Genomic DNA, 12,526 nt, shown 5'->3' on the forward strand with positions numbered 1-12,526 from the left:
CAACCTTTTACGCCTGACAAACAGTGAACCAACGTACTTATCGGGTCGCCTGAAACTATGCAAACCAGTCGACGATCCGAGATGAGCATTGCATTGATCGCAACAGTGTGTAGGATGACATAAGAAGGAGGTAGAGGAATTTAGCAAATGCGATTTGACGTTTTAAAATTTTAAGTTTAAATTAAAGTTGTGGATCACAAGGCAAGGGAATCATATTAATTTATCTACACATGTCGACAAGTGTTTAGCTAAAAATATAATGTATTTTGTATAGGAGTAATTGATATAATTGAAGTATTAATGAGAAATTGTATATTTTCTTTCGTTTCGTTTCAGATTTAACATTTATACATCTTTTCAGTTGATGTAACATCTTCCGTCTTTCTTTGATATAAAAAAACATTTTACTTATGCTATCTTGAGACCAGCAATAGAATTCTCCAGAAGCTAAATTAGAAATTAAACTGTTAGCATATTTGTATTGATTATATAGATGTGAAAGAGAAGGTATAGAGATAAGATTTACCTTGAGATCCCAAACTACCAATTGACCATCTAAACCGCTCGTACTAAATTCATTATCTGATACTTTGCGCACACAGTTGATAGTATTTTGATGTATACTATCTAAGGCATTATCGTTCGTGTCGGTTCTAGCTTGGCGATCTAACGATTGAAATTTACGCATAGCGGACAAACCAGCAGCCTCCTTTTTCTGTGTGTTGTCTAATTTTGATACAAAATATAGTTGACCATTATCGTCTATAGAATACAGCATAGGCATACAACTATGTCCCTAAAGGAATTATTTAGTTCGTGAGTTATATGTTTATAATGAAAATTATCGCAGTTGAAAATATAAATAAATACCACAGCGATAATGGAATTAGACCCCATCCAAACACAACATAAAAATGGCAAATGCTCTGTATACAATCGTATAACAGCATTTCCTTTAGTAGCATCTGCAATGCAAATTGATGAATTGTGTGCTACCCAACAAATTTTATTGCCACAAGGACTAAATGCAACAGAGTGTATCCAACCTCCTGCATATAAATAGAAAGGAAATGATTAATAAATATAACAATAAAATTTCTATTAGCATTGTAATAAAAAGAATACTTCTCTACCTCCATTGGGAGTATTCTGGAATTCGGCAAGTAATGTTCCTAAAGTATTACTGTGACCCCATGGACCATTACCAGGTGCATCTTCCATATCACTAATAAATGCACTAAATACACGAACTTTATAATCAGTGGATCCAGCAACCAAAACTTTATTATCTGGGTGCCAATCGACTGTAGTTACAGTGGACCTTAATGGGCGTTTTATATGCTTACACTGCCACCAATTGTTTTCAGAAACAAAATAACAAACAGCTATTACTCTACCTCCAGATCCAACAGCAAATTTATTTTCTACAGAGAAGGAAGCAAGCAATTTTTCAGCTTACATTTATTCAAACCCAAATCAACAACACTTCAGCTGGCTCATACCTAATGGTGACCACTTTACACATGTTGCTGCACGATTTATTCTTAAAAGTACCCATGCGGGATTCCACTTTCCATCCCCTTCCTGTGTCCAAACATATGCATTTTTATCTGCGGAGCATGTTACTATTCGATTGGTATTCGGTGCCCAATCAATACCCATAACATGCATATCATGTTCCTGTAGATTCTGTAACAATTTCCAACCACTCGACGTGCGTTTGTAAACTTGGATCTCATTGTTATTTGGACAAATGGCCACTTCTGTAAAAAATATATTAACTCTGATCATTGATTGGCAAAGGTACTGTACGCGTCAAATAAATGTCAAACCTTTTTTGTCTTTATTCCAAGCATGACAGCTGATAGCGTCAACACCTAAGTTATGAACTTCTGTCATTTTGTATTATATTTTTTACCTGAGGAATTCAATAAATTTTACATACAATATCTATGAATCACCACACATAACCACATAAAACGGGTGCGGTCACGTATGTATTAATGTTATGACGGCCCTCCTATACTCGCCACCAGAGGGATGCACATCAAACACACAAATCTCGAAACTTTACTTTAGTCTTCACTTTACTCTTCTCTCTTTACTTTACTAATCATAGTTATTCCAAATTCCAACGTTTGACCGGTCTAATAAACGGCCTTGTTCAGAGGTCTTTTACACTTTGACTAATGGGCGAGATTACTTATGCTTACCAAGAGGCTTCAAACGAAACACGCTTTTCCTTCTTCTTTCTTTTCCTTTCCTTTCCTTGCTCTTTCCTTCCTATCATAATAGAGATTGTATACTTGGGTTAACTTCACGTACTAACATGATGATATGATACATAGATATGTTCGTGCAGGGATTCGTGTTACGATGCGTTTATACATCTCACGGTTCAATTCGTAAATACAGAAAGATAAGAAAGGAACTCAAGTACGATTAGTTTAGCTTTGCGAAAACAACGAACATACATGTAGTAATATCATGTTCATATATAAAGCTAACTCAAATATAAAAAGTAGCAAAAGTACCTTCATGAATATCTCGAAAACTAACGCCAAGCAACGGTTATATAGCGGTATATATAGGAAAAAGTTACTCAAAATCATGTTATTGACGACATATTTGAGAATAAAATTATATAATTATCATTTATTATACGTAATCATTAGTTCAGTTTAATTTACCTATAAACGCAATCAATTTTCTACATAATATTAGTGTTCTATATATTGGTAGTTCTGAATTCGATTGTGGATATATAATTTGTCTTTGTCCAGTTTATATAAAAGAATATATTTATGTATGTATATTGATATAGAACATTACAATATATTTCTAAAACATTTTGTTTATATGATATATGTATATGTAATAAATAAAGTCTTTTAAAAAAATACTATAAGCTTGATTGATTCAGATATCGATAAATACATTGCGGGAATCCCATTATTACATGTTTAGTAATCTCAATATTTTGTAGTTTGTAAAACAAAAGAAGTCTTCTAGTTAGTGATCCCTTGTTTTAAGAGAAGTATCATTAACTATCCACATTTCGATTTTTGTAAGTTATTGTAACAATAATTATTATATTATTACATATTTGAACAAAGTAAAAAGTATAACTATCTAGAAGAGAAAATTTCGTCTCTAATAAAAGTTTGTTTGCTTGTATATATATATACTATAATTTTTATTGTTTAGTATTTTGTAAGTATTAAAAGATTGTTGATGTTAAAAAGTCCTCTTTCTTTATAAGACAGGAAGATTTAGAACAAAGGTTACTTAAAAGTTGAAACGAACTTTTAAAAATATCTTCATTATATGTATATTATAGAAGTATTCAAATCTAAAGTTACCAAAGAAAAATGGATATAAATGAATGGGTATTGTTCAATTCAAATATATTTTCAAGCCAGTTTGATTTAGATAATAATCATATGAATAGTAACTCAGAAGAAACGGTTCCTGAAAGTTATATGTATCCACTATTTTCAATATTAACTAATGTGGAATTACATATGGATACATGTGAAACTGATAACAATCATAACACATATGCTATGTCCAGTAGGGAAAGTTTGGAGAGTAATAATAATGACTCAAATAATAATTTAGATTTTATTCACAAGTCTCAAAAGCAGACAGATATAATTTCATTATCTCAAAGTGGTATATATGAAACAAAATCTATAGAATCTTTGAGCAGTCCATCATTAAGTGACTCTAACGATTACCAGATTAGAAAAATAAGAGAGAAAGCTCATCAAATATGTACACTTCTGCCAATATATGAATATGATCGTGTGTTTGGAATTTTATATAAAAATCGTTATGCAGAGAATTATATAGAGCTTAGTTTGTGGGATTTATTACCAATGGAAAGGCCAGCAATAAAAATTTCTTCTAATATGAAATTCGTAGATGACAATTCTGTCAAATGCAAACAGATATTTTATCACAATGGTTTATCGACACAGCAAAAACATGTTCATGGGAGAAAAAGAACTAGTTCTATGAAACAAATAAATGACCTATTAAGCATGCAATATTCATCGAATAATTCAAATACCAAAAGTAAGGAGACTGTTCTACAAACAATGTATAAAGGGAATAATAGCAAGAATTTTGGACAAATATTACATAATTATATGCAATATTTGAGTAGTAAGGAAAACATTAAGAAACAGAAATTATCTGCCATATATAAACAGAAACAATTAAAAAATCCAACAAAAATGTTAGAAATATCAGATGTTGATTTAAGTAATATAAGACCTTACAGAATAAATTCTGGTGATTTGTCATTTACTAATGAAAGAAATGTTATTAAGACAATAATTTCACCTAAAAATACATCGCCTAATATATCACCAAGATCCAAAAGCACATTGTATGATACTGTAACAAGTGATGTACCAGTTGCGGTAACAAAATCACAAGATTCACTTGAAAACATAGAAGTAAAACCATCAACTTCTACTGGAATTTATTCTAAACAAAATACCAAACATGTGTTTGGAGGTACTAGAAAAAAAGATATCAAGTTTTTGAAGAAAACTAGTGAGAGCAAAAAAGATATTGATATAGAAAATACTAGGGTACCCCTAAGGATGCAACTGGATAAAAGATTAGAATTTATATTTCCCGATTTAGATAAGAATTACATTAATAAACTATGTGCAAGATATTCAAATATAGATCTTAGTTTAGATAAACAGTTTGAGGAGTTAATTAATATCATAGTAGAGGATAGACAAGTATCTCCTGTTGAAATAAATACCAAAATAAATCAGGAAAAAGATTATGATATAGATGAAAAACATAATTATTTAAAAGGAATTTTTCCTAATGCAGACCCTGCATATTTAAAAAAAGTTATAGTACAAACAGCTAATGATCCTGCTAAATTAGACCAGTTCATAGAAGATCAATTCAAATGTCCTACTTATCTAACAATAGATGAAAAAATAAGACGAATACGTATTACAGAACAGCAAATGCTATACATTCACGAATTTGATGTGAAACAGTTTTTAGAAATGTATCCATCTCCACATACATATTTCGAAAATTCAAAAAGAAAGCATGAATACAATCCTGATGCATTTGAATTTCTGAAATATCATTTTAATAAATTTGAGGTATGTATGTTAAAATATAATATGTCACTTGCGATATATAAAGCATTATTTGAAATTTATAGATGGAAACTTTAATGAATGTGTATAAACAGCATAATTATCACTTAACTATAACTGCAAATACTTTAGAGAATATGAAACCAGATAAAAAAACAAATTATACAACCATGTGGGAAAAAACTCTATCAGATGATATTCCTTTATTGCATGAATGTGCCTTTATAAAACATAAAAATCGTATTATAGAATATCAAAAAGAGTTAAAAAAAAGAGAAGATGAAGAATTTGAAGAGTTACGTGTAAGTTATTATATTGTAATACGCGCCAAAAAAATGTTATACACTAAAAAGAAAATAATATCATTTTCTTATTTGTTTATTAGAAAAGAAATGAACTTTTAATATGTCAGTGCTGTTATGCTGAATGTATACCATCTAAATGTTCAACATGTGATGATGGCCATGTATTTTGTAACTTGTGCATTGTACGTGGAACTGAAACACAAATTGCACAGGGAAATGGGCATGTTCCATGTTTTGTAGATTGTGATGGAGAATTTAGACTTTCAACTCTTCAGAAAGTATTAACACCGATGCAATTTAGTTTATTTGTTTGCAAGAAGCAAGAAACAGAAGTAATGTCTGCTGGAATTCCAGGTTTAGTTTCATGTCCGTTTTGTCAGTTTGCATCTATACCTCCCTTAAAAGATAATGTTTTTAAATGTCTTAATCCCGAATGTATGAAAGAATCGTGTAGGTAAGTTCGATTTAAAAAGATACAATAATTATACTCACCGAATTTATGTTATGAGAAAATTTTTCATTTCTACCATTATTATGCACTGTTATATTTTGAAATAGATTATGTAAAGAGGTAAATCATATACCGCTTAAATGCTATGAAGAAAAGACTGAGAAAGCACGTCTGTTTTTGGAAGAGAAAATGACAGAAGCACTTGTACATAAATGTCACAGATGTAGCCGTCCATATTTTAAGGAGAATGGATGCAATAAAATCACTTGTGTCTGTGGTTGTAAGATGTGTTATCTCTGTGATGAAGAAATTACTGGATATGAGCATTTTAACAAGTATGCATCACATAGAAGTTGTTTAATTTAGAACCTATTAATTAATAGAAATATTTGATTACCAGTGGTATATGCCCATTAACGAGTGACGATTATTCGTTAAATGCTGCAGCAGTCCAAGCAGTTGCCAAGAAAACTATGAAATATATAGAAGAAAAGGATCCGAATATAAAGATAAATGCTGATATTGTTTTTCCAAATACAGAATACAATTATAGTAATGCTAATAATCAATTAATACAGGTAAGATGTTAGTTTAATGATGTACAATTAAAATGTAGCTTTATTGATATTAAATACTTCTTATTTACTTTATAGAAACGAGTAGACAATATAACAAGATTTGATTAAGCGATATATAAGGTATATATAAGGTTTCTCTTTGGAAAAAAGTTAGTTTTGTGTAGCTATATTATAATTTTTTTTTCATGTTACAATTTTTTTTTTAAACATTTGTAAAACTTGAAAGAATGATATAAGTACATTTAAGTTCTATTATACAAAAGTTGTATTCTGATATTTGATTGAAATTGAAAATTTTTGTTAACAGTTGTTGATATTTTATTTGGAATTGTCTAATATTTGATAATTTTGCATTTTTATACATTAATGGCTGTTGATAATGGAAGAGGTAGAGGTAATATACAAACGAGATAGAAATACAATAAATCATCAGATGCATCTATTTTTATTTCAAATATTATTAATGTGTATTAATTTTTATTTCAAATATTATTAATGTGTACATGTTCAATGTATCATAAAACTTAATAAATACATTACTTTTAAAACTTAATGAAAACATTACTTTCCTTTTTACTTTTTTTACTTTTTAGTATTTAGTAGCCCATTCGAATGTCAATAATTCCTTCTCCATAGTTATGAGGGGATTCACTGGTTTGAGGTTGTGAAGTACTAGTAAGTATTGGCATAGTTGTTCTGGGATTCCCCTTAACATTTTCATTACTATTAAGATTTTCATTGTTAGAATTTACGTTATCAGGATATTTCTTATTGGCACTTGTACAACCAAGATTTTCATTACTTATTGGCTGTATTCCATCAAATTCAGTAATGATCTGCAAATGATTATTTGAAAATTAAAATATTTACTTTAATATAAAGATATAACTTATCACTAATGAAATTACATATTATTTAACTTATCCATATATGAAATGTATATGTATAACATTTTCTAAGAACTTTTGTCACTAATGTTATACCAAGTAACTTACGATTTCGCCTGTTAGCGAATTATGACAAATCCTCACAGCAGTGCAAGATTCTGAGGCCTTATTCTGTTGGTTAACTTTATGTGGAAAGAGTTTTTCTAATTGTTTATGAAATGGTGACTGGTCTGATGGGACTTGCATGTATGCTGGTATTGGAAGTGAGTGTCCTGGTGTAGGAAATGAATGTCCTGGTGATTCAAACTGATGCTCCGGTAATGGAAACCAGCGTTTCGGGTGGAAAAATCTATTCAAGGGCCTTTCATGATTTTCCCGGAAAACACTAGCATCAGCCACTGTCAGTAAGAGACATACAGCGAGAATTTGCTTCATCTCCTAAATAATATAAATTAATATTAATATACGGTAACGTGCAATAAAATAAAGCAAGGATGCGATACACAATGCTACAATAAACTCGGAACGATACGGAAGTTACTGAAAGAAGGAAAAAATACTCATTATAACTATAACATTCATGCATTGTGCAAAAACATTGTTGGTTAAACATAAAAAAATACTATTGGTTAAACTGTGACTCATAATCAAGATGCTTAACCAATTACATATCCTTGGCTGATTGTAATCAGATTTCTTCTAAAGTATTTTGTCAGTATTACTCTAATTTATACACAGGCTTCATGTAAATTTTTACCATGATGTGATCTCGAAATTCATTCTATATCTCTAATTACGAAGAAATCACTGTTATTGTTAGTATGGAGTAACATTATTTTAAATAATTTCTCTCAAGTTCTTTCCAAGTGGTAGTGGCTAAACTACATACATAACTATCTAACTTCCTTTGATACCATGGAGTAAAAGTACATTTTCTTCTACATTTTTTTAGTTTTTTAAGCTAATCAAGGCAAGCTAATTGAAGGAGTTCAGGGACAAAAATATAGAAATGATTAACGGCCATGGGCGCTATGTCGTAACTCACCATTGAAGAAGTGCAAAGGACAATTTACGTTCACCGAATTTACCGGTCATAGACATACAGAGAGAGAGAGAGAGAGGGAGGGAGAGAGAAAGAGAGTTGGCGAGGCCTTTTATGAGTATATATATTTTTTTAGGTATACATACTTCTGGAGCTACTTTCGACGATTTGAGTCTTGAGATTAGCAAATACTATTAATCGAATAAGTCGCAAGTAATGTGTTTTTAAACGTGGATCACCGTGAATTTATGGTAATTTATGCCGAATTGCGATCATCGTGACAAAGGTCAATGTAAGTCAGCAGCTTTTGCGATTCGATCATTTGTGTTACGATCTAACGCATTGACGTAAGGGCTGTCGATGTGAATTGTAATCTTAAGGCGTAGAGCAGAGTCATAAAGTCAATTAATCAGAATGTTACAAATGGATTGTTAGAAAAGCAACTTAAAGTTTTAAGCAAACGTAGTTTCATTGAAACACGATCATCTTTCATAAATGCAAAATTCATGTTTCCAAAAATGTTCATCACATTAATATTTTGTTCATTCTCGTTGTAGTCAATAATGAGGTTTTGGAGAATGGACATTTAATGTGCATCATCCTAATATGTGCGTAATTATAAATTGTAAAATAATTACAAGATGAAAATATTTCGCTATTCAAACGTTATATATATATTATTATATTAGTATAGCATATATATTATTATTTATGGCGTAACAATATCCTTCAAAAGTAAAATACGTTGAGATTCGAAAACCATGTTCTTTGTGTATGTTTTAGATACCATCTCTGGGAAGAGATTTCTTGGCTCTCTGCACCTTTTACGCGCATGCATTAAGAAACAATTCAGAGATAGCTAGCTTCACATTATGATATACGATATTTAGTACGCCTAAATTACTCTTATTCAGAAATGGTGAGGTTAGCGCCTTTTTTTATAAAATCATTCTCTTAGCCATTTTACACAACATATTAGTTTTCCAATAACTGTTTTTCCCTAATTGATCAAAAAATCATTTTCGCAGTGAAGATTTGTGATGATGAATATCTCTATTTCTGTAAGGTTAGACTCTAGATTGACTCGTGTATAGATAATATACTAAATAACGTATCATCAAAATTTCAAAGACATTGTAAGAAAATCAATTTAATTAATTAAAATAATTATCACTTCAACGATGAAAAAATTAGACAAGGAATATTGTGACGAAGGTGAAAATTTCAAATAACTCAAATGAAGGAAAATATGAGGAAGTTGGATTATTATCGGGATTTTGACATATATATATAAAGACTTACACCGATTCTAAACGCATCATAAGTCTTATTCACGTACCCCATGCAGCTACTAAGCGTATTTATTCTTTTCGTAAGTTCCAATTACTTTGTGAAACGTATTCTTCTCTTTGTCTGTCAGAAATATACATTTTTATAATTATCATTCTCCATATAAAATATTTATTTATATATTGTATAATTATAATTATTTCATTTTTCATATTGTCATAAGTCGATTTTCAGTCGCGTAAAATCATAAATCTTTATAATTACTATTTCAAAGAGAATTTGTCAGTTTTTAAAATTATTTCTCTGAGGAAAAAAGCAAAATGCAGCCAAATAACTTCGCAATAGCATAGAATAATTCTGTTTCAAATTTCTTTAGGTTTACCTTACAATGGTGTCGTCGAGAACGTATTCTTTGGGACGACCCAACGACCTCATCACTAAAGAGAAGCAGCGATAAAATATGAAGCAACGTATTGGGTTTGGGAATGGCTAAATTCGAATTCAACAAAAGCGTTAAACTCGCCGTTTTAAAATTATTAGCCGCTGAAATTGACGTTTTAACGAACAATGTTCAAAACAGCAACGTTTTTGATTTAATGAATTCGCCTGCCTTCAAACTCCTCATGAATATATTGGGCCCATTATCATCGAACAATAGTGATAGCATTCCTTTTCCTGAGTCGGAATAACAGTCTGATAAAGACTGGTTTCACGAAAATGTGGAAATTCCTGTGATTTACAAAGATTCGCCAGGAAGTCCTGTGTTAACGTCAGAGGAACCATTGATCGAAGAATCTTCAATATTTGTCGAAGAATCGTCTGTTTAGAAGAAATTTTGTAGTTATCTTTTATTATTGGCGTTTATGCGGATTTATATTTCTATGAACATAGTTTATAGAAATGGATCGCCGGAAAAAGTTTATCATCTATATGCCACTTATTAAATATTATGACAAGTATTATTTTTTGTGTATTTTTGTATATTTTTAAGTAGTGTAATTAACACATTCTGTGAACTTTTGCATTAAAAATTTTTCTTTTTAGATATATATATTAAGTTTATATATATGTATTTAGTTTAAGTAGTAGCAACATATTTATTTATTTATATAGATATTAATTCTGTTGCCTCGTTTGGATACTAATCAAATTATTGAAGCTATTTCCACTAGCAAAAACTGACTATTTTACAATGTTACGACTTTACAACTTATAATTTTACGAATAAGGAACTGTATTTTCCTTGAAAGATCAGTCATAAAAAACTTGTACTAGAAAAAGCGCCTTAAAAACAAATAAACATACAGTATAGGATACATTGAAAATATACAGAATACAGAGTACTATAAAAAGATATAGTGAAAATAGAAAAACAGAAAGGTAAAAAAAGAAAGCTATTATAAGAAATATCGATGTCAGTTTTCTGGAAGTTTCAGTTCGCTCTGCTTTTTAAAAAAATTCGGCATTTCGTTACTGCTCCGTGTGGGCTCGCCTCGCGTATTTATTAATTGTTTGAGCTTCTCATAGTCGTTTTGTCCATAGTAAATGTCTTCTAAAACGAATGTCGTGGTCATAAGAACAGACACTCCAGCGAAGATCACCCACATAACCAGTTCGAGCGTGACCTGAATGAATTATAAAAGAATTTTAATTATTACAATTTTCATTTAACAAACTAAAAATCATAACGAATCGTAACTGAAAATCACAATAATTTTTAAGCCAAAATTTTAAGAATTTAAATGTTAAAGTATCATCCCCTTTGTGTCTTAGTAAATACAACTTAGAGTTGTAGTAATATTAACTATGAAATATTAATTAATATATAGTAACATACAATAATATATAACTTAAAGGGGTTGTAGTACTCACCGAGAGAAGTAAAAAAATGTTTAATAAACGTTAAATAAATCAGCTTTTGAAAGAATTGATTTTACGACCTATATTGATTAGATATATTTTACTCTTTTCGATGAGTACTACCATCTCTTCAAGTTATGGACTCTTCTTTTACGATCATGCTGTATCATTTTAGAGATTTTATATTATATATCTCTTTATTTTCGGCCTTATAACCCTGAAAAGCACTTTGCTCTCAATCTGCTTATGTCTATAATTTTACTTATTTTATTTACATTAATTTAATTTCTCACTTTCGGTCTCTCCCCTTCCTTCTCTTTCATAAGAGATTATATATATATATTATATATAATAATAATATATTCTATATAATACGAAATATTTATTTGTATAAATATTTACTTCTACTACGGTTTTCAGGATAATCTTTAAACGATGATTGACAGAAACCCATTGCCAGATTATCACTGGCAGAAGAATGATCAAAAATATTGCTTCCAAAGCGTGCAACACTATCAACGATATCGAATGATAAATCATCGATTTTCTTCGAAATTTCCGTCTACAATGACGCAGTTATTTTATCGTTAATATTAATATATATTTTATTTCGTAGTATCTTAAATTTTTAAGTACCTATTTTCTAATTTTTCTTTTTCTTCTTGGTTTTCTTCTACTTCGACTACTTCGTCGTTGTTTCCGCTATCCATTTGATTTTTAATGTCGTACATGTTAAATGATATTTGGATAAATTAAATGTAAAGGATTTCCCCGAGAGATAACTGTTTGTAGATAAGAAGCATTCAATACCATGAATTTCCTAGTACATCTCATTTTAAATTTGTCAAATTAGACAAATTGGACGATGAAAAATTGGATGGACAGGGATGTTGCTACCTTTCGTTTGTTTTCATTTAGTTTCCATTCACAAGGTGAACAAAAAATTGCTAGAAACCAGGGGATCACATA

At 30.1% G+C, this 12,526-nt stretch overlaps 4 protein-coding genes and 1 long non-coding RNA gene across 11 annotated transcripts; 2 read left to right on the forward strand and 3 right to left on the reverse strand.

The window, feature by feature from the left end:
* Nucleotides 1-243: 243 nt before the first annotated feature.
* LOC122569324 (actin-related protein 2/3 complex subunit 1A-A) lies at nt 244-2,752 on the reverse strand. Of its 3 annotated transcripts, none has more exons than XM_043730201.1 (7): nt 2,214-2,752; nt 1,833-1,918; nt 1,503-1,763; nt 1,134-1,424; nt 871-1,049; nt 527-796; nt 244-447 (listed from the first exon to the last, which is right to left on the reverse strand). In XM_043730201.1, the coding sequence occupies exons 2-7, from the start codon at nt 1,897-1,899 to the stop codon at nt 409-411; spliced, it is 1,107 nt and encodes a 368-aa protein (XP_043586136.1). In that variant the 5' UTR covers nt 1,900-1,918; nt 2,214-2,752; the 3' UTR covers nt 244-408. The 3 variants fall into 3 exon arrangements, with proteins under 3 accessions (XP_043586136.1, XP_043586135.1, XP_043586137.1); XM_043730200.1 differs by having other exon boundaries at nt 1,833-2,283; nt 2,535-2,750; XM_043730202.1 differs by having other exon boundaries at nt 1,503-1,783; nt 1,833-2,748.
* A 174-nt stretch (nt 2,753-2,926) lies between these two features.
* LOC122569319 lies at nt 2,927-7,026 on the forward strand. Of its 4 annotated transcripts, none has more exons than XM_043730186.1 (7): nt 2,927-3,067; nt 3,263-5,147; nt 5,210-5,446; nt 5,530-5,903; nt 6,008-6,235; nt 6,301-6,478; nt 6,554-7,026. In XM_043730186.1, the coding sequence occupies exons 2-7, from the start codon at nt 3,372-3,374 to the stop codon at nt 6,584-6,586; spliced, it is 2,826 nt and encodes a 941-aa protein (XP_043586121.1). In that variant the 5' UTR covers nt 2,927-3,067; nt 3,263-3,371; the 3' UTR covers nt 6,587-7,026. The 4 variants fall into 4 exon arrangements, with proteins under 4 accessions (XP_043586121.1, XP_043586122.1, XP_043586123.1 ...); XM_043730187.1 differs by having other exon boundaries at nt 2,932-3,067; nt 3,267-5,147; XM_043730188.1 differs by having other exon boundaries at nt 2,952-5,147; nt 6,554-6,598; nt 6,786-7,026.
* LOC122569328 lies at nt 6,908-8,698 on the reverse strand. 2 transcript variants are annotated; one of them, XM_043730210.1, is made up of 3 exons: nt 8,554-8,698; nt 7,474-7,803; nt 6,908-7,314 (listed from the first exon to the last, which is right to left on the reverse strand). In XM_043730210.1, exons 2-3 carry the CDS (start codon nt 7,798-7,800, stop codon nt 7,075-7,077), a joined length of 567 nt encoding a protein of 188 aa, XP_043586145.1. In that variant the 5' UTR covers nt 7,801-7,803; nt 8,554-8,698; the 3' UTR covers nt 6,908-7,074. The 2 variants fall into 2 exon arrangements, with proteins under 2 accessions (XP_043586145.1, XP_043586144.1); XM_043730209.1 differs by lacking the exon at nt 8,554-8,698 and adding an exon at nt 8,411-8,524.
* Nucleotides 8,699-8,834: 136 nt separating this feature from the next.
* Nucleotides 8,835-10,197, forward strand: LOC122569331. The gene is made up of 3 exons (XR_006317408.1): nt 8,835-9,015; nt 9,191-9,779; nt 10,074-10,197. It is a non-coding gene; the product is annotated as an uncharacterized LOC122569331 (long non-coding RNA).
* A 192-nt stretch (nt 10,198-10,389) lies between these two features.
* On the reverse strand, nt 10,390-12,521 carry LOC122569330. Its single transcript, XM_043730214.1, has 3 exons — nt 12,194-12,521; nt 11,960-12,119; nt 10,390-11,322 (listed from the first exon to the last, which is right to left on the reverse strand). The coding sequence occupies exons 1-3, from the start codon at nt 12,286-12,288 to the stop codon at nt 11,113-11,115; spliced, it is 465 nt and encodes a 154-aa protein (XP_043586149.1). The 5' UTR covers nt 12,289-12,521; the 3' UTR covers nt 10,390-11,112.
* Nucleotides 12,522-12,526: the final 5 nt, after the last annotated feature.

This window comes from Bombus pyrosoma, linkage group LG7 (genome assembly GCF_014825855.1).
Source record: "Bombus pyrosoma isolate SC7728 linkage group LG7, ASM1482585v1, whole genome shotgun sequence".
In the NCBI taxonomy this organism is placed as follows: Eukaryota; Metazoa; Arthropoda; class Insecta; order Hymenoptera; family Apidae; genus Bombus; species Bombus pyrosoma.